General features: G+C 43.3%; 1 protein-coding gene and 1 long non-coding RNA gene across 2 annotated transcripts; one reads left to right on the top strand and one right to left on the bottom strand.

The window, feature by feature from the left end:
- Positions 1 to 593: 593 nt before the first annotated feature.
- Positions 594 to 7,854, bottom strand: LOC124175594 (fez family zinc finger protein 1-like). The gene is made up of 3 exons (XM_046555996.1): positions 7,716 to 7,854; positions 5,828 to 6,607; positions 594 to 3,168 (listed from the first exon to the last, which is right to left on the bottom strand). The coding sequence occupies exons 1-3, from the start codon at positions 7,783 to 7,785 to the stop codon at positions 2,483 to 2,485; spliced, it is 1,536 nt and encodes a 511-aa protein (XP_046411952.1). The 5' UTR covers positions 7,786 to 7,854; the 3' UTR covers positions 594 to 2,482.
- LOC124175596 lies at positions 7,192 to 16,243 on the top strand. The gene is made up of 3 exons (XR_006869203.1): positions 7,192 to 7,487; positions 7,560 to 7,822; positions 16,144 to 16,243. It is a non-coding gene; the product is annotated as an uncharacterized LOC124175596 (long non-coding RNA).
- The last annotated feature ends 5,093 nt before the right edge of the window (positions 16,244 to 21,336 follow it).

Genomic DNA, 21,336 nt, shown 5'->3' with positions numbered 1-21,336 from the left:
GGAATTTTAAAAAATTGGTACTTTAAGGTCACTTGACTGATAGCAGCCTCACGCTAAATTTTCAATATACATCCTTTTGTTTCAATTGCATTTCTGCTATTCCATATTGTATAATGCTATCAAATTTTTTTGTAATTAATGGAATTGATAGAATATCTTACGGGTTTCACAGCGCAGATTGCAAAATTGGAAAACAGAAAACCGCGCCTACGTAATAAAGTCAACGACTTTTTTATGCACAAAAAACTTTCTCACTTCCGAATTCTTTGTAAAAAGACTGAACTCCGGAATAGTAAATTGCGTATCGCTGTTTGCGATAATTGGAAAACATCTTGATGAATTTGGACGTAATTAGAATTCTTTTGTTAAGAGATCTAGCATAGCGGGAGATTATGTGGAAGCGAATTACATCGCGAGCCCGGAAGCAAGCATATCAAATGATCAGCGTAAGTAAACTAATTAGCTGTATTTCGAGTTGCCTGCTGTTAGGCGATGGTGTGATTTGTTTCCATGCAATCTCGCGGTGTAATAAAGGAAAATGCAAAGAAGGTTACATAAATATGAACGATGTGATTTGATTTATACATATAATGTTTTCACAGTACTCTCAATTTATTTACTTGCTATATATTTATACAAGGCGCGTGTAAAGTCTTTCACACATATCTGCGTTGGTAAAAATATATAGCAATCGAAAAGAGTTTTACGATTCGTAAAAAAATTTGTAAGTTTATGTCTATCAACGCACTCGAGTATATTAATTATAGTATGTATAAACGATTATATTAACAATTCTAAAAATTATTCTGATCAATATATAATGGATGTATTGTATTAAGTACTAACTGGGAATGCTATTTACAAATATATGTACGTTCAATTAAAATTGGGGTTTCTCTAAGCGTTACAGAGCTTGCTTGTGTTATTTTACCGAGTTGACTTGACCATTTTTCAGCAACCGCATTAGCAAAACGTAGCTACATATTATACATGCCACAGTTACAGTTTATATAAATTATATGACTAGGACACAAAAATTTACTCTATTTCAAGATAAGTTTTGTATACAGTTTAAAAATTTTGCCACACGTGTAGATCTGATTAGTTATACGTACTCAGTCCAAAATTATTTACATGGATATATTATTTTTATGTGTATATACTCACAAAACAAATATACATACGTATATATACTATTTACGATCATCTCGTGACTGTTTCCCCAGTCTCTTACACAGTGAATTTCGGTCTGCTATTTGTAAGAGTAATATTCAAAAAAAATTTTTCGAGCAAAAACGGAGCACGCAGTTCAACTGCCGATATGTTTATAAATTTGTTCGTTTTTTCAGTGAGACAAAAAATTTGATATATCTAAAAAATTAGAATTACTACGAGCTAGGGAAGTGTAAGAGATTTACTGGTTAATCACGAAACGTTTCCGACTAGCGCACACTCTGATAATTACTTATACAGTAACCGATCAAAAGATATTAATCATTGCAATTAAATAGTAGTTCTATATGTATATCGATAGGACACGATCCCTTATATTGATTAGATATTGCAATATCCGACACTACCCCTACGAGTATTTTGAGGCACTTTGTATTAATTACAAAATATATCTTATAAATATATAATGTACTTATAAGTCTTACAATTAGACAATCTGTAGGGTGTAGTTTAATATTTACAAAATAATTTATAGCTGCCTTGAAGAGCCTTTATATTGCTTACGGCAATTAACATCGTATGTAAATATATATGTACATATTTTAAGTACTAGCACCATGAATCAACAAAGTATTTACTCTTCCGTAAATACAGGCAATGACTATTAAATTTACATGTATGTTTAAACATCTGAGACGTTTACATGCTCGACACCTTTGGTTAAATTGACATCAATTTTCAACACAATTATATAGGTTAAATAATTATTACGAGCAAACAGAAAAGTACAGACAAAAACATAAATGAACACAAAAAAAAAAAAATAAAAACAAAACGACGTATGGCTGACTGTACACGTATTTTATCAACGTTGCAGCTGTATATATTATGTAAGGCACATTATGAATCCGCAGTTGTCTTATAATAATTTGACAATTAACTACTAAATATGGTCCCTATTAGGAAGATACTTGGAATAATATTCATCTTGATTTTTTTACATGTATAGGATACGTACACGCATTTACCATTCTCGCAATAGATTAAAAACCTACAGATTTCAAATTGTTTGATCTGTAATTGACGATTATACGTGCATACTCGACAATATCACTAGTCAGCTTTGTCCAGACCCGAAACTGAGAATCCAAATATCCATTGAGCCGATGAGAGAACCGAGACAATTATCTGGTTTTTCTTTTATCCCCAGAATCGCGAAACTTCTGTTACACCGCCATTGGGGTTGGTAGCATTCGACAAGTCGGGTAGCCAACCGAAATCTTCCAAAGTCCCTAGGAGCAATGGAGTTTCACGCAATAGCGAGATTGAGCGTCATGCCGGGTCTCGAGAAGGCCGAAGTTCTTGATGCGGTAAAATCGAAGGGTGATTTCTTACTGCCGGCGGCGGAGAGCCGCCCGAGATGCTCAGGATTCGGCGATATCACCGAAGTTCGGATAACCATTTGCGATCGGTACTCGGAGGCGTCGGCAACGATGGCTTCGAGGCGTCTCTTCGGCCTCTGAACTTCCGATTCGGATGCCTTCGCCTGCTCCAAGGCCTTCTCCAACATCAAACGTTTCGAGTGTTTTTCCACGATCAGTCTCTCCGGCCCCGTTTCCGGTTGCGACGTCTTCGTGTGCCGAATCGCCGAGAAAGATGGCGCTTGCGGCTCCGGCGTTCCGCCGACGGAAACGCTGCGATTCAGCCCGGGTCGCGGAACTATAACGCTCGTCGGCGATGCCGTCACCGGGGCCGAAATCCTCCTGGGAATCGGACTGCTTCTATCGCTCTCACGCTTCTCTGAAGAGGCTCGGTGATGCGCCCGCATGCACGACGACTCCTCGTGCTTGTAGAGATACGACTTGAGGGCGAACGCCTTTCCGCAACGACCGCATACGTGCGGCTTTGTGTTCGAGTGCGTCTGTATGTGCGCACGGAGGTTCGACTTGTCCGCGAAGGCCTTGTTGCATATCGTACATTTGAATGGTTTCTCACCTGAAAATATCAACGGTTATCGTATATCAGTTACAAAGTTCGTGTACCAATGATTGTTCACAAGTACATACAGCGAATTTCTATCGACTGCATGCTTCGTCGTCTGCTTAAAATTTATTTAGACGACAGTTCGCCGCGATGTAACTTGTAGCTTGAATCAAAAATTTTGACAGTTTTCGATGTTGAGTACAACTGCCAAAGACAACTGTCAAAATTTATACTATTTATACTCTGTATACTATATTGTTGTACATTCAGCGTGGTACATTATTGAAAAAAAAAAAATCCCTAGCAGCTGCAGTTAATTCAGAGCATGATGTATTCCTCGCAGATTTTTTAAGAGATAACATTGGAATATATGATCAAATAAGTATATTTTTATATTGTATCAGTACATGTCTTCTGTGAAACTCGCCGATAATGTATGGAATTTACATATTCACAATTTAGCTTTAATTGCTTATCTGCTGGCGCTGAGCGGCGACTTTCACGGAAAATTGTACAGTACTAAGTCCAGCTAAAGCAGAAAGGGTTGGCCAATGTGTACAAAGAAACGTCGTATTCTAATTAGGGTTATGACAACTTAAATCCCGGATTTAGTTTATTATATAAGATGGACACGTATACTCGTTGTGACTCTGGCTACGGTAATCAGTAATTATGTAACGATCGTGGCCGCACGCATATTGGGATTATCATTTTGCACGGCGTCATCTGGTGGAAATAAAACAAACTAATGCAACTAGGCTGACAGTTGACCTTTGTCCGTATGAATGGTAGAACAGGTAATCATTGATTATGTTTAATTAATTTATGTGACATGAGTAATTTGAACCCCATGAATTACAATTCGCCTTCATGAAAATGAAAAACTTAGGTTATGTGGTGGTAAAATGGCACCAGGCTGCAAAACGCCGGAAAACTTCGAGGCGTTGTTTAATTCCATCGAATTTGAATGAAAACCAGATGTCACCACGTTTCATAGTAGCTGTCGATGCCGAATTGGGCATCAATTAGATAGTGCATAATTGATAAGATTTCATAAAAACATGCGTAGACGTAGAAGTTTACATCCCGTCGGGATTTTTCGAATGCATTACGACATTGCGTGAATCGCTGGGCCTAAATGATGGAATATAAATTGTCTTAGTTACAAGAGGTGACGTGAAAATTTGATTATTTTCAAGAACCGGAGGAAGGCTCACGTTTCAAATGGGACTGCATTACGGGTCCCGAAAGTTTTGTGCGTACAGTTAATGTACTTACTGTGATTTATCCAATACATGATCTTTCATCCTTCTTACATCCGAATTAATACTGGAAAAATTCTCTAAATAATTCTAAAAGTAAGAATAAAAATAAAAAAATAAAAAATGGTTCATCAAATTTTACCAAGAGTCATCGAAAGTTCTAAGAATTATCGATTTCCCAAAAGTTGTAACAGTCATTTCAGTTGGGAATTGATAACGGTCACGCAGCTAATCTCAAATACTCCATTTTTCAGAAATATTTAATTCGAATATCCAAAAGATACGATTGATGAATTTTAAATTGTATTCATAGGTTTCCCATCATTTTGCTTTCGTGTTATTTGTCGTATGATTTGTTATTGGTATCACCTAAATGTCTGAGAATATAATCAGATTATCCATATTTTAGAGATACGGTGGGCATATTAACAGATTTTCCATACTTTAAAACTCTAGCAGCTGCATTCTAAATATCATTGGATAAATATTTCGATGAAGCTCATACTCAATATCACGTAAATTCGACTCTATTCACATACCTATATTCTATATATATTCTACAGTCGACGTAGCATCGAACTTATCGTCGATTTACGCAGAAAGCCACCTGCAGCACGTCTGCGGCGCGTATATTAATAGTACATAAAACGAACAAAAATAGAAACCAACAAAAACTTTCCCTCGGAAAATTTACAAATCAGTATCTCCCACAGTACACAAAGCGGAAAAAGAACGTCTGAACGAAATAAATTGGTCACTTCTAGATCTGAAATAAGTAATTTCGACAAACATGCAATAATATAATGTCGAAATTTTGTTATTCGACGAAAAGTTTTTTGCGCAAATTAAAGTTCGATTGGATCAACACATACTGAATTTCGCATTACAGTGTGCAGCTATACGGAGTAATTGATGTTGCAGTTTGAAGATTAGTTCGATTCTTTAACACGAAAAAGAAAAACTATTTCAGAAAAATTCTCCAGATGCAGTCGATAAGTAGAATTTTTTTTTCTAATTTGTTAACCCAACTCCGTTTTCGACATACTGAGGAGATAATTGATGTAAAATTTTCTGCTCTACACGATGGTCGAGTCATTTGTCATTTACCGATAGCCGTTTTGGAAGAAGACGCAAAAAACGTCAAAAATTGCTGTTTTCTCGAAACTCCGGTTATGAAGTTCAAGAATGATTTCAGATTTGAATTCCTGGTGGTCGAAAAATGCAGTCACATCCCGAACATTTTCAATTAAGACCAATTTTGACCTGCAACGGCAAATCCATTTGTTACGTAATACACCACATGTGCATATTTGGTATACCCTTATCTCAATGTGCCAATTTACTTGCAGCAGTTAAAACAGACATGCTGTTTCCGACGAAAGTAAAAGACATTATAGATTTCTGCTTACCGGTATGCGTTCGTATGTGTCCCTGAAGAAGCCACGGTCGTGAGAAGCACTTGCCACAGTAATGGCACTTGCACCCTTGATTGTGGGTCCTGACGTGCATACTGAAGGCAGGCATGCTAACGTAGACCTTGTCGCAGTGCGGACATCGTCTCGCCTTCTTATCGCCGAGGGAGCGATGGGTCTGGCGATGTCGTGCCAGGTTGGAGGACGTGGAGTACCTCTTCCCACAGTCCGGACACTCATGGTCCTCGTTATCTTCGGGCCTTCCGCAGGTCTCCGTAGGGCTGGCGGGTACCTGGGCCTTCTTCGAGGCCGGACTCCGAGGTTCGGAGTGATGCTGGCGCTGCGGATGGGCCTCGTGGTTGGTTTGGGCCTCATCGCGAGCCGCCGGAAGTCGGAGTATCCTCTGCGTCTTGGGCTCCGAGCTCGGGGAACGTCGCTCGAGTATCTTTCGTTCAGCCTCGATCCTCTCGAAGAAGAGCCGCGTCCGTTCTTGGAGCGCGTGTTCGTCGCTCGTTCGTTTCTCCAATGCTTCGTTAATTTCGTAGGTGACCTCGTCCTTGTACCCGGGTGACGTCGGCCGTTGGCACAAAACGCTACCGGCCGGATGTATCAGGGTACCAGCGGCCGCTGCCAGACTGACTTCCGCGAGCTTCGTCAGGTTGTAAAGCTCCTCGGGACACTCCGAGGACGTCTCGCTGCCACAGTCGCTGACCCCATCCGAGGTCGGCTGACCGCCGCCATACTCGGCGACGCTGACTCCGCGCTCAGGGCTGCAATCTAAAAATGGAAAGTCAAAATCTGATTGGTCATTCGACGTGAGAGTCGGGTTGGAAGTGCTTCGCTGGAAGCTTTCTTCGGCAAGCTCATCCCTGATTCGAGCCTCGCGAAAAGCTGCACCTGCTGATTCATCGTCGATTGCATTCCCTCGGTTTGACTCACGCGTTATCTTCCTGCATCACCGGGTGTGCACCAATGAACCAGCTTCCAAGCGAAGTCACGCCTGGAGACGCGTTAGAGTTTGGTGTACGTACGGACTGCGCCTGTTTTGGGGAGAACGGAAATAGACGGACGCGTTTTGGACGCGGTTATACCGCGTGCGCTAGCGGTAAGACGCCGAGAAAAGGTTGAACGCGGGGTTAGCGAGGGGTTTCGGCCGCCGCGACGGTATGCGTCGTCTTCTGACGCATCTCTTGTGCCTCCTATTCTTAAGTCGACCACCGGTACCAGTCCAACATCAAGACCGCCGTGCCGTTACACACCGTTGCAAGTTATACGTACAGGAATGGCTGAGTAATGCTCTTCGATTCGTCGGCCATGTTGGTAGCGCAAAATCATCTATCGGACGTCAGTGATGAATATGTCTTCACGTTGCCCGAAATGTGTGTTTACGAACGAATTAGCATGCAAACGGAAGAGAGCGGCTCAAAGATATCGGAAGGAAAGGGTTGTGCTCCAAGTTTTTAAACGACTTATCATCGCTCCGAGGTTTTATTATCGGATTGTCATTGAGGGGTTCGAAGTTTCGAGGTCAACCTGTGGGCAGCCACGTTGTTTGGATGGCTGTGGTTAATTATAGCACCGTTCTAGAACGGACACTTCGGACGATATTTCAATCATTCTATGCTATTCACACCGACGACACACTGACCGCGTCGAGGTGGGTAATTAGTTCGGTAAATCTGTCAGCGTAACGTCTTCGCTCTCGTTTCAAGGTGGGCAAATTTTCTAGTGCAATTGTCCTGCGAGGCTACGATACGATACAACGCGCACAGTTCATTGGGAATGAAAGACGACCACAAACGAGGCTACGAAATTGCGGGCAAAGCATTGAAGGGTGGTTAGATCAGAAAGTAACAAGACTCGGAGTAAGTCGACGAAAACTCACCTCTCATGGTCTCCTCAAACTGGTCAGAGCCGTCGTACCTTCGGCGAGTGATGAGAAAAGCTCGAGGCATTTTCGTGAGATGAAAGGTCCTGTCAGTCGAGAACTGGGTAAAGCACAGAATAAATCATGCCACACAAACTGGAACCACCACTTGAATCGTACCGGTTATTCACTGCAGGGTCGGTCGGAACAACCCCTTCGAAAAAAAAAAAAAAAAAACCGACGCCAACTTTTGCGGAACTTGATATTATATGCTCTCAGCTCGACGGGGCATGCAACTCAGCCAACAGTCGCGCAACTACTGAACCCACCGTTCGTTCTAATCCTGTGCTTAATAGAACCTGACCGAACCGTTCTCTCGCCTGCTCGAGATAGTCTGCTGATCAAGCAAGCTCACCGCGCGCCGCAGCTTTCGAGCGTATAGTGTTCGTCCGGGTGTATTTCGGGCCTTCATATAGGAAGGAGTTCGTCTCCCCCGCATAGCCCCGCTTATAGGACCCGGTGTGGAGGGCCTCCCTCCCCCGGAACCCCTCGGAACCCCTCGGAACCCTTGGAACCCCACGGAACTCCTCCTCAGCTGCTCCCGAAGCACCGAGTGAGCGCGTGCTCTGCCTCCTGCGGGGCGTGTAAGACTGTATGTGCGTACGTAGGTGGTCATGCACACATGTTGAAACATACGCGTATGGTGTGCTACGGGGGGGAAGGGGGGGGGGGGGGTGTCCCGGTGGCTGTACCACCGATGTACGAGTAATTGAAATTCAACTTGACGAGTGTCGATCGCTGCCGGATTTTCTTTAATTCTGCACTGAGCGGCTGCGCTGAGAGAAACTTTTTCACTAAATATTATGTTACTAGAAAATTACAGTAAGATTTGTATCGGTGGACAGTTACGGTTTGAGTATTGTTTGCGTTGGTGGAAATTTTTTTTTCAACATCGTTACTGTTTGGTGTAATTGCAGTTTATAACGTCATGTTTGTTTTTTTTTTTGAGTTAATTTGTAGGTTTAAATCTGTTCCCTTGATTTTTTGATTTTATTGTGAGGTGTTTCGTGAGGGACTGGATGAATATTGATAGTCTATCGAGTACAAGTGACTTTGGACACGGACAAAAATGGGCACGTGTGTATCTTTTACCCGCAAGATTCACATTACGCATGTCGTTATTATTAGATGTAAAAAATGGTAACAAAGTCTGATTAGGCGCAATAAATTAATCGAATATGAAGAATTTGAGGATTGCAGTAGAGTTCGAGCCATGTTTGGTAGGTTTTTCCAAAAAATTTATAATCACAACACTTTGAGAAACTATTTTTTTTTTTTTTTTTTGTGTCCCGAAGTCTCGTGTACAATCGAAACTTTTCAAGTTCGATTTCTTCAGAAAAATCAGACTTTCTGCAAAAATCATTTCACAGAATAAATCTCGTGCCCCAAAAGATTCAAGCGCCAACTCCCGAGTACCTTTAGTCTAATATCGCGAGTATCGACGCGGGGTTCTTCCGTGAATGACGAGGGACGGCACCGTTGCTTCTTCACCGCCCCAATAAAATGTGGTCTACGTTATAAGGAGTTGTCGTAGACCGGAAGCGGTCGCAAATGGAGCAGAATGTGTACAATGTAAGTGCGTTCGAGGATTTCCAAGGAAGGCCCTAAGCCGTCTCTGGTTCCCTAGCGTTCCGAAGTTTATTTTGAGGGATATAATCGAAGGGGAAACAGTTGACTCTCGTCTTCCCGGTGAAAGAAGGGATGCTGGATGCGGCAAAGAGGTACAGGGCATGACTCGTTAAGAGAAAAAGAGACGCCCGGAGCTCGTCCGGATTATTCCTTTGTCGAAAAATTGCGAATCCCGCAATGGAACTATCGAATTGTCTCGTTATAGAGGGTAGAGGAGGACTATCTACGTGTACGGGAAGTTTCCGTAAAGTAGAGGGAAATTAAGATGGCGGTGCTGCGGTAAAAGTTCCACAAAGCACCAATCAGATTGTTTCCCTCATTGCTTACGAACGACATTCCGGCGACTTGTTGAACCACTATTTCCTGCTTTTTGGCGGACACATTATCGGTTGACAATACATACTTGATACTTCACCTGACCTCTGTCCTTCGTACGGCCCATGCCGGGAAAGAAAGCTCCTTACCCAATGGCCGCATGAAAGGTCAATCGTTACCACTCGGCACAGTCACGTAGCGGAAATTACGTAATCTCGAGGGTTATAATTCCGAAGCGTGTACGTTTGTCACGTTTTAATATATTGAAATAACTTTTGGCAGCTTCTGGTATACTTTGGATACATACATATAAGCAGATCGGGCCAGCTGTGAGTTGTACGCGGAAAACCTACGCAGACTTTGGCCACACCCTCGACTTTCGGCTTGACGACAATGTTGGCGTTGTCTCGATCCACGCGGTATTTAGCCCCCCGAAACCTCTCAGGGTATTAATTATCGCCGCAAAATAATTACCATGGAACTCCGGCGGTATATTTTTACCGCCTCCCGGTTTCGTTCGTCGCTCTGGGACCGACCGTGTTTCACCCCACAAGTTGCTCCTGGAGTCGGCACGCGCCAGGGGGGCTTGTTAACCAAATATTAAGTCATCGTGAAAAAAAGATGGTGCTGGAGAAAAAACGAACGAGATGGAAAAAAATTAAAGAGTATAAAAAACCGCGACCCTTGCCGCTTGCGGAGTTCACGTGGGTCGCGACGCGCCCCGCAAGCACGCTTCGGTCTCTCGTCACTCGATGGCTTTCACATGTTCTGCAAGCTTCTTTTAACCGATCCAACCACCACCCCTCGCCCATACCTTGTCTCTTGTCCAAACAGGTTCGATACGACAAGTTGATCCGACGACGACGAGAAATGCTCCGACTATTTGTTGTTACAAACAAATTGCAGGGGAGGAGAAACGGAGGGAGGAAAACAATTAACACCGGTCAAAGAACCGTTCTGAGCAGCACGGAATGTAATTCGCCGTTTCTTCGATTTATCGTCAAATTTTTTAACCTGCACCCGTTATATTAAACCTTTTAAACGAATATTTTTTACCATTCGCACGAACAACTTTCCTGTACGGAAAAATGTAGCCAATTAATAAGCCACTCTTCGGCACCGTTTACGTTACAAAGAAGCAAGTGGTTACTTTACGCTTGAAATCGAGGTACACTTTTATTCACTTATTTGGGTGTCAGTCAGAAGTCAAAGAGACTAATTATACAGAGGAAATTACAAGTCTTTTTATATCGCTGGTTAAGGGGGTTTAAAAAAAGATCGGCAGATAATTTGGTTTACCATCTTTCGCCCCGCAGATCGGCTTATGCGTTCACCACAAGACTGAGTGTCTTGAAATCTGGACCACCGATCGGAATTTCCGGGAGTCATGTTTTTTTCAACTTGCTAAATGATGTGCTATAAAATGTAATCAGGATTTTACCCTAACTAGCCTGTAATTTCACTTCATGCAGGGTTATTTGATAAATTTGCTGTGGAAAATTGAGGGAACAAAATATTGAAAAGAAGACTCAATTGCAAGCCTGTATAGATTAAATTCTTACTTTGAAATGAATTTTAGTTATAGAAAAAAATTATATTTTCACAGCCCATAACTTTACAGCAGCGACATATTTTCAACAATAAGATTAAAGAAAGAAATAAAATCGTAAGAAATTTCATATTACATTAAAAATTCACTCCACCAAATTTTATTCATAGATTTATATGTGAGGCTGAGGGTGAAGCAAGTGAAATAATGAAACGATCTAATGTATTTACATTATTAATATAGTTACTTGTTTAAGCCAAGATTTTGATAGAGTTCACGTCACGAATCAGAGAAATATTGGCCTTAGCTTCTTGCTCCGTTTTACCCGACAGGGAAATATGATTTTTTTTTAAATACTGAGAAGATGTTACAATAATGTAAATAGATATCAACGAATTAATCACGGCTGAGGAAAATAACGGTGACAAAAAAGATGATGTTTCAGTGAAATATTGACTTTCTCTGGATAGTTCATGGCTAGAATCCAGAAATCGCGTGTACCTCGGAATGTTGACTGCAGCTTTTTGAACTGTCTCGTTATCACAGAGAAAACAAATGTAATGTCGATTTTACATCTGCTGTGGGCATGTAATGATACGAGCAACACTTTTTTGGAGTCAAATCTACCTCATTGCGGTAGATCTGCCTGGGTACGTTATTGCTGTAACTCTTACCATTGGTTTTATACCTCTTATTATAGGATTAGTAAATCTTACCAAAATTGCGGTAGATTTAACTCCAAAAAAAGTGCTGTCATATATTCCCCGCGCGAGACGTAAAATATGTAAAATATTTACCTTCCGTGCACGATGAGTATAATAATACACGCGCTTGGATATGAAACCACGTCGCATTGCTCGAGGCTTCTGTAAAGGACCGATTGAGAGGCTTCTATAAAGGAGACGCATGAATAAGAAGGAAAAGAAAATCAACGAACACCGGAGTAAAATTTATTCCAAACGAAATTAAAAGTCCAGCAGTAGATCGGGACCAGTGAGGGACAATGACTGCAAGACGAACGAGTAAGTTCTCCTTCCAAAGGTGGACGACGATAGGTATATAGGACGAAATTAGCGATAGAAGGATTTGCGTACGCGACTGAATGGATGCTTCGTGAGTTAGTCAGCGTCGCGGTGCTAAATCCATCCAACGGATGCCTGGCGTCGGGCCAGTTAAACCACCCAGCGCACCAACCTGCTTGCTCCAACTATAAGCAGCGAGATTCTCTCCGACTCTCTCGCTCGCGCGGTGGCGTCTTATCATCATCCTTAGCCGCGTACCGACGCCTGGCGTCGTCGTCGTCGTCGTCGGTGGTGCTTCGCCCACGTCGCGCCGTGACCTCGCCCACCTATCCGTGAACCACCACGAGGGACGTTTGCGCGAGACGTTTTTGGCACCAAGATTTTCTGCAAACACATGACTTTTCCATCCCACGTCCATCCGCCACCGCCTCCGATTAGCTTCCAAAATAACGAGACGCTTTCCTTTTTGAATCAATGTTTATACCCGCAGGATCCAGTCGCGTGACCACTAGCTGCGGTCCAATCACGGTTTCGCAAATAGTCAATCCGATTTACTGCTGCTCACCATTTTCATCCGGAATCAATGTCGACTCTTGCACTGCGTGTCTACGCTCTCTTAGCATTCGACGAGGCACGCCGCCTTTTTGGATGGTGAAAATAACAGATTCTTAGGACGTTTATAGAACTGACGCACGTGCTAACGCGGGCCTGACACACCATTTCGTTGAACAAATTGCTGAACTATGCGGTCTAGGCATTAGGAGATTATCACGGAACAACAACGGAGGTAGAATTTTTAGTTATTTAGTTATTATAGTCAAAGGAAGGTATCACATGTATCGATATCTCCGATTTTCTTTCTTTTCTACCACGTTACAGTAGACTAAAAACTAAGTGACACGTACTGTTTTTCATCTGCCATCAAACACTTTAAGGGTGTGAAACGACCATCCGAAGTTAAGGCACGTCAAGGGACGATTTGGCAGTTTCACCCTCAAGAACATAACATTTCTCAACCAATCCAACTGGAAAAGTTTCTCTATAATGACAAATTAAAAATGTAATTTTCCCGATTAAAAACAAACCGAAAAAACTTCACTTTGCAGAATGCTTTCACGCCTTTAAAATAACATATTAGAAAAGAATACCTTTCTTGTGAGAAGTAAAAACGACCGATTACAATCAGAAATGTGCAGGACTATAAACGATCTCTTAAGATCCCTGGTATTCAAGTGTCGGAAAAAATAGCGGGATGTTTCGATTGTTTCTTAGGCAGGATGCGGAATTGCGGAAGTCCGCCTCGCTAACGAGCCGCTAATGTTTACAAGTTATACCCGGGCTACGTGCCATGCGATGCGCCCATCTCCTCCACCTATTCACAATATTTTAGTTCTCTAGTTTATATCGTTTCCACCACGAGAGGAGAACAGGTGTCCCCCACCACTGGCAGATCGACGTCGCGCCATCCCGGAATAAAACTCTGCGCGTCGTCGGTTTTACGCCTCTCTTCTTTACATATCTTGCCTACAACCATCCGCCTACCGACATCCTTCCTAAGACGCAGGCGCGAGAAAAGTGATTGAAGTCACCTAGCAGCTCGCGCTTCGCGATGCACGACGCTTATGCCATTTACGTTCTCATAGGTTATTGGAAAATGTCCTCGTGACGTCAGAGTTTGGTTGGCGGCGCCATTTTATCACCACATAACCTAAGCTTTCAACTTTATTAGAAGCAAATCGTTGTTCTTGGGCTTCCAAATTACTCGTGTCGCCTGTATTAGTTAAACGTAATCAATAATATACCTGTTGTAACACTCAGGCGCGAAAAAACACGGTCAATCATCAGCTATCAGCCCGGTTGCATTAGTTTGATTATTTTCCACCAGATGACGCATTGCGAAGTGGCAATCTCGATACGCGTAATTACTTCATTACCCATTCATTATAGCATATTCAATATCAACCGTCATACCCAAGTTTAAACTTCGTGAAAATATTATTTCAATTCGTAACAAAATCAATGCTTGTGTGGAAACAAGTTCATTCGATAGCGAACTGGCTCCAAAATTGTACGAACAACTGTTCAATACCGACGTGTTACACAGATCAGATATCTTAGCGAGTATGACTTTTATCTTGTGCCAAACTACTTTTGATCGACAACTAAGTGAAATCTGGGGACCGTTAAGTTTGCTCGTATGTCTTTTTGTTCCAAAGAAAAAACAGGCACTAGACTGACGTCAAATGACGCTCCTATGTTTTTGAAAACTGATCGTTATTGTTTTCCATCGGTGCAGTATTTTGTTTTTTAAATTTTATTTTTTTGACCAAACTGGATGCAGAAAATTTTTCAAATTTGTATGCCATAAAAAACTACGTGAATTCGTGATGTAATGAAATTTGGGAAAGTCGGTGAATAGCATTGAAAACAAAATTTAGTAACAACTGATCGCTGTAAACAAACACAATATGATAAATCGTCAACGGAGATTTGCCAAGCTTTGCCAGAAAAATCAAGTTTCAATCCGTAGAGTCGATTATTTTTTTGTTGTGACTTTGTTCTTTTTTTTTTTTTTTTATTTTCTTTATTTTTTTGGTGTTTCTTTTGCATCAGATCGAGCTATTTTTGATAAGATGCGCGTGTGTCCTCTACACCTGTTCGACGAATAAATTCTCACGCTTGTTTGTTCGGTACGCGGTTTTAGCTTTTTTCATTCGTCGGACATCTTAATAATAGATTTATCGAAAATCGATGAAATTTCTCAAATCTCGGTGTAATAATTTTGCCGTGACAGAGTTCGCATATTTCAGATCAAGTAAAAACTAATACATGTATGTACGTCGTCACCGTTGTCTGGGAAAAAGTGACCTGCAGCTAAGGAAGCGAAAGGAGAGAAAAAGAAAAGAAAAAAAAAGAGAGCAGGAAAAAATGGAGCCGACGCGAGGTGTATTAATAGACAGACTTACGCGTGTATACAGCGCCATGTTCATACAGCGTTTTTAGCACTATATAGACCGGGGGTATTACCCAAATATGTGGAACGTGCGGAGGGCGCGTGACTTTTTCAATCTCATAAACCATCGTCAAAGTGTACACAGAATGTATCAACTTGTCGGAAGTACTCCGGAGACGAACAACATTTTTCTTTTATAAATTAGGTGTATTTCCCGTGACTCCCTTGACGCCTGGGGAGGATTATCGCCGTGCTTGGTGCGTGTAAAAAAGCCCAAGGAAAGGGAGGAGATTTTAGAAATGGGGAAACGCGGTCTCGCGGATCTATTTCGTCAGCTTTGGTGTTTCCGAGCCTAGGTACGTACACGCAACGTGTGGCCAAGGGAAGCACCGGGCTGCTCTTGCTTGTTCCGTATGGGGTTCGAGAGTTATTTTCGTGCATTGCTCAAAGCCGCATATACGCCGCCGCGATGCTGCAGCTGTCTGCAAACCACCGCCAACCACGGTCATCTCCGATCTATGCAAGATTTGCTAGTACGGCTGTTCGATTATAAGATTGGAAAATTACCGCGGGCGGAGATGAAATTCCGAATATGAAAAGTTCCGAAAGCGCCTAATTTCCAATTATCTTGTGGCGAAACTCGAGGTAGAGAAATTAAAATTTGAAGAAACAACAAAATTTCAAACGGTCGGAAACCTTAGAGCTCAATGTACTCAAAAGGGTTTTTGAAAAAATTAAATTTCGTATTCTTGTTTCGGTTGTAGGTAAAACAGTACGATTTTCGGTCAAATCTAGAACATGTTTTGCCTGGTGAAATAACTTGTCATGAAAGAAAAAAAAAAGAAAAACCAAAACACTTGGTTCAATCAAGAGCTATACTCACTTAATAACAGAAAATATTTGATTTTTTGATTTCAGGTACAAGTTTATTTTGGGTTATCCTGACCACTGCGAGGATACTTTTTTCTAAGGGGATTCCGAAAACTAATTTTCAACGGATAAATTTTCAATATTTTCGGACGAATGTTTTATAAAACGTTGTTAAAATATTGTTCTTTATATGCTTAAGGTTTGAATAAAATAATTCTTTTATTATATTTAAAAAAAAAATGGAGGTTGTTTGTTTTCTTTGCCCTTCAAAACCCATGTAACTCCTTGAGATATTTCTTGCGCGGAGGGCAGTATTTTAGGTGTTAAATGTTCGATAACTTGGCTTGAAATTTTTTTCTAATTCAATGGCATGTATTCGCACGTTTTTGTAGACAAGAACCAGTAAATTGTAAAAAATTTAGGTCCATACAACGAATACCTTCACCCATTCGTTATTTGTTCAAAGTTGAACAACTCTTTGTTACGATCGGATCGATTTATAGCGGAAATTCGGTTGTAATAATAATAATTTATCGCGCAGCCGTGGGTGAGATTTTCGTAAGTGAACCAGCACCGACAATGAGACTCTTTGGGTACTCGAGGGATTTCCTTATTCTGGATTCGGAGTTGTACAGCTTTTGGGAGGCCTGGTGGCTTGCACTACGGGGTAAATTTCTTTGATGGAGGTTTCGTATCGAGGGCTGGCATTGCGCCAACGGGGATTTCACCGTCAGCCGTCTCGGAGACCCGGGTGAATCTCGAGTCTGCATAGCTGGCGTGTGTCTCCTCGTCCCGTCTGCATCTTCGCCATCTTCATCGGCTCTTGCTCCTCTTTTCGTGTATCCCTCGAGCCCGAGGCACGCAGACGTCGCCGCCCGGCACCCGCTCGGCTCCCGTCCCTCCGAGTCCATATTTACATTCATAAACATTTGCCTTGAGTCATTTCCCTTTTCACTTTCCACGCTTTTCACTTTGTGCCTCCGCTGCTGCTGGTCCCACACCCGTCGAGCATAAACCATCTCACGTTCGTTCGGCACCGTTCGCTTTGCAGGAACCAAGTTTACCTTTTACCGTCGAAGGTCAACGCCCATGTACGGACAGTAGAGACACTGAACGCCGTGCACTTCGGGGTTCAGAAATCATCCGGTCTCTCCGAGGATTGGACGCAATTGGATTTACGATTCGATAGGACTTGCGAAACAGGTATAACAATGCGAATGGTACGCGCTACTTCGACATGACAAGTACCTCTGGCAGCCGAAGAGCTTTTTAACGATTCTCTCTATTCAGTTCCGAATTGAATAGCGGCCGCAGCACGTGTCGTCGCGGGATGCAGTCAATCGGAGGTTACAAAGGTCGTTTCATTCGGTGTACCGGAGCAGTGACGCTTGAAGAGAAGGCATAAAAAAGTTGTCCAAGACGACCCCCCGATTCGGTAAATTCGAGGCGCGTGTTCCCCAGGAAAATAGGGTGGCCTCCTCATCCCCCTGCAGACATCCATCCAGCCGTCTCTTCACACGGACGATTTCTCCCCTCGGCGGTATTCCCAATACCAGCACCATCGCGCCACCGCCTTGTTTGGTCTGGTCCAATGTCCTCATAATACCTCGAACGGCAAAGGTGATATTTTTTTCATCTTCACCGGCTCAGACCCAAGTCTTGATGAATTTTTTCAACCAATTCAGGTAAGTGCGATGTAAAGTTTTTTCGCCGTTGGACGGTTCTCATCAACGTTGGTGGTAAGTCGCGCAGATTGCTGATTGGGATACCGAGTCGCATGGCCAGGAAGATTGCAGCCTTGGCGGTTCCAAAGCGAGCAAAACCTCGTCTCGAGTTCATGAATGGTGGTGAACAGCTCATTGGAAACTTGGGTGGCGTCACTCCGGAGCGTCGTGTGCAGTGCAGGCTGCTTGGTAAAGGAATTTTTCGTTATATTTCTATACTCGGATGAATGGAGTAGGTACGCGTACTTGCGTTCCTCGTGCAGTGAAGGGCAATGCGCCAGTACCATCGGCACTAGCGACAGCGGTAGCATCAGGACCGTTTAATACGATAGCACTCCCCGAGCGTACATAAAGGCATAAAAAAAGATCAGCTGGCTGGGGCGTTTAGACGCGGGCGAGAACAAGGAGCATCCTGCGCTTGCAGGGTTTTGGATGGCGTAAGTGTTTGTGTATATAATTATCATGCACACGAAGACACGCGCGTGTCTATGGTCTGCGTGTGTGGGTGAGCGCACGCACACGCCCGAGCGCGATTCCATTGAGAAAACGGGTGACAACCTGGCAGGCCATTCACTCCATCAGCCCACTGAGGGTTTCACGTTGCTTAACGAATCTTGGCCCTCGAGTAACCGTACGAGGATCCGGAAGATCGGTCCCGATAGACGTCCAGAAGGCTGGTGAGAGGCGTGGCGGTCGAGAGGCTCTTGGTCTTGGTGCCGTCTGAGTGGCACGCGCTCGCCACGCGACCTCGTACGAATACCAAACCCGATCTGCCCCCGTCTTGCAGGCCGTAACGGTGGAAGCGGCTGGGGACCGAGAGAGGGAGATGAATGAGGGAGCCGGTCCCAAAAGGGCCCCAACTTCTAGCGTTCCAAGTAGTCCTGTCGGTGCAGGCCTCGATTTAGCAGACGCGTTATATGGCCCGCAACGGGTTTAATTCCCCAACCACCTTATCTCGAGATCCTTTGAAAGAGCACCGCGCTCGCTATCCCGTTTTACCTCTTTACTTGGCGCTCCTGCAGCTCTCCGGAGCTCAAACATCCTCCTTGCGTGAGAAAGAGTGGATAGGATTATTCAACTGCGATTAAGACACTGCTTTGGGGGCATAAGGATGAGCTGACACTCGTCTAACAGCTGAAACGGTTACTCCTTAGCACTCCGAAAGATGGTTTTCTGGATTTTCAAAAGACACGTGTACCAACTGTAGCCATTTCGCCGCTGACCACTTGCAGCCATTCTAAACTCTAAATTCAGTTTTCCTGATATCATATGCAATATGGGTCAGATTGGAGCAGGATAAATCCTTTAGGTACCGATTCATCGATCGGAAGTCGTGGTCTTCTCGTTGTCGGTATTAAATGGATTCGCTGTTGAAAGATCAACCAGAATTCTCGAATCACGGTAATATTAGATACTTTCAGATCATCGCCGTTTCGAAAAACTTGCATTGCCGTGAAACCATTTCAAAACGGTGAAATACGTATAGATACCGAACCTATGCCGTCGGTTAAAGGTATCGTCGTTTTTTTCTTTTTTTTTTTTGTTTTCTCTTCTCACAAATGCACGGACATTTTCAATACCGTTCGGACGATGCTTACCAGTTCTACTTCGACACGATCTTAGTTGACGAAGATTCCTGATCCTCCGCCACCTGAGATAATGGATTTGGATCGCTGATCGTAAATGTGCCATGCGCGTTGCACGCGTAAAATCATTAACGTGTATACAACTATTTATACGAATGGCATTTGGAGCAAATCAGAGACCTGCTCGTGCGGCGGATTGTACTTGCTTCAATGAGCTGCCTGAGCTGATCCGTAATTGCCTTGCACCATTGGCACCGGATTATTAGGATCGAGGCATTGCACAAGACGAATCTTCGCGAATGGACTGTGTCACTGATGGACGGCCAACGCGGGCGGCAACTCGGCTCGCCTATTAAACATCCTTGCGCGGAATTGAAGAAGTGCCAATAATCGGAAATAGATCACGATCCACGGTCTGCAGTTACTCTGTTAACTTCCGTACCTATCCTCTAGCTGCATGGAAACCTGTAACGGCCAGGATCGAATAAAATCCGGCGAGCATCAGCCAGGCTTTACAATATGATCGCGCATCTGCTGAAACCGAGGAGATTTTTTTTATCGCCCACACGCTTCTCACAAAGTCTCAATGCACCGTCATCCTCTCGCTATATCACATTCCCACAATGACATTGTACTTATGAACGATAATATAAGTTGACAAGTTTTATCAACAATCATTATCTTTGACCTCGGAAGACTGTTCGAAAACGTCTTTGGGGTATGTCGGGCGTTTTGTTTCCGTATTTTTATTACGACTAAGACAAACATGTGGACGTGGTTATGCAGTTACTATATTATACATATACAGCTGAATGAGGATCCGGTTGAAAAAATTGACATTACGCTTTCCTAACCGTCGAGTCCGGCCGCACTTCGGGTACAGTCAAGTTGTAACCGGTGTGTAAGAAAAGTAAAAATTTCCGGTAGGTAAGTCTTGAAGAACGTGTGCCAAGATCATGGGAACAGCGAATGGCTTTGCCAAATCGTTTAGCGGCGTGCGTTAAAAGACCGCGCCAGAGTTGCCACTGCACAGATGTTGCACCCAGGTTTGAAGTATCGGTTAGATATTGCCAGGGAGTTTTAATGTCTGACCGCTGGTTCGCGGCTGCAATCATCCGCTGTGTAGATGATTTTTGCAGACTTAGTCGCGTGACATCGCATCGAAAAACGCAACGAGGGCAAAGTCTGAAAGGCCTTCGACCGATATTTATTACGGCTAAGGTGTCTAAGCAGAACAAGGAAATCTAATTATAGACGCACCGCGTCGCGAGGGTGTGCGTAGAGAGAGAGAGAGAGAGAGAGAGAGAGAGAGAGATTGTGTACGGGAGCAAAATTGGTTGCACTGGGCGTCCATAAAGTGCAGCCTGCATCCGTTGCACGCAGATGTGCAGCCGAGGCGAACGGTGCCGGGCAGCGAGACTCCGATGCAGTCGGTATGTGCGTATAACGTTCACCAAACTCGACCCCCAACATTCTTAATAGGACCTAGATATCCTTGGGGATCCCGCAGGGTATCCTTTCATCCTATGGCGTTGCTCTCCGTTTTTCGCTTCCAAGTTGTACCACGCTTTCTCCCTTTACGTTAGACACAGCGAAGATTGTAGGGAATGATACACATTCGAAGTCCAAACGAGGTCTCGTACTTTCAGTTGGAAGTGTTTCTTCTAAATTTTTGCGGTATAGTTTTGCGATTTTCCGTACAAGAAAATAGTGTGGATCACCATCTCGATACTCCACTTCCTGTCCTCTTCTTCAGCGCATATTGTACAACTTGTACGAAAGATTGACACGACGAGTCGGTTTAGAAGCTGGTATAATCCGTGTAACGAGCGACGCGGCTTTTCTGGCTTTTGGTGTGTTTTTGTAGAGTCCAACGCGGGGCGTTGAGAGCTCGCCGAGGTGACTAACATTTGGGATGAATCATATCCTCC

This window comes from Neodiprion fabricii, chromosome 2 (genome assembly GCF_021155785.1).
Source record: "Neodiprion fabricii isolate iyNeoFabr1 chromosome 2, iyNeoFabr1.1, whole genome shotgun sequence".
Classification (NCBI taxonomy): Eukaryota; Metazoa; Arthropoda; class Insecta; order Hymenoptera; family Diprionidae; genus Neodiprion; species Neodiprion fabricii.
This window is presented reverse-complemented; position numbering and strand designations above follow the sequence as displayed.

Coding starts and splice junctions, on each gene's coding strand:
- LOC124175594 (XM_046555996.1), bottom strand. CDS start 7,785: ATGCCTCGAGCTTTTCTCATCACTCGCCGAAGGTACGACGGCTCTGAC. Junction 6,608..7,715: donor GTTTGAGGAGACCATGAGAG/GTGAGTTTTCGT, acceptor TTCCATTTTTAG/ATTGCAGCCCTGAGCGCGGA. Junction 3,169..5,827: donor ACACATACGAACGCATACCG/GTAAGCAGAAAT, acceptor TGATATTTTCAG/GTGAGAAACCATTCAAATGT.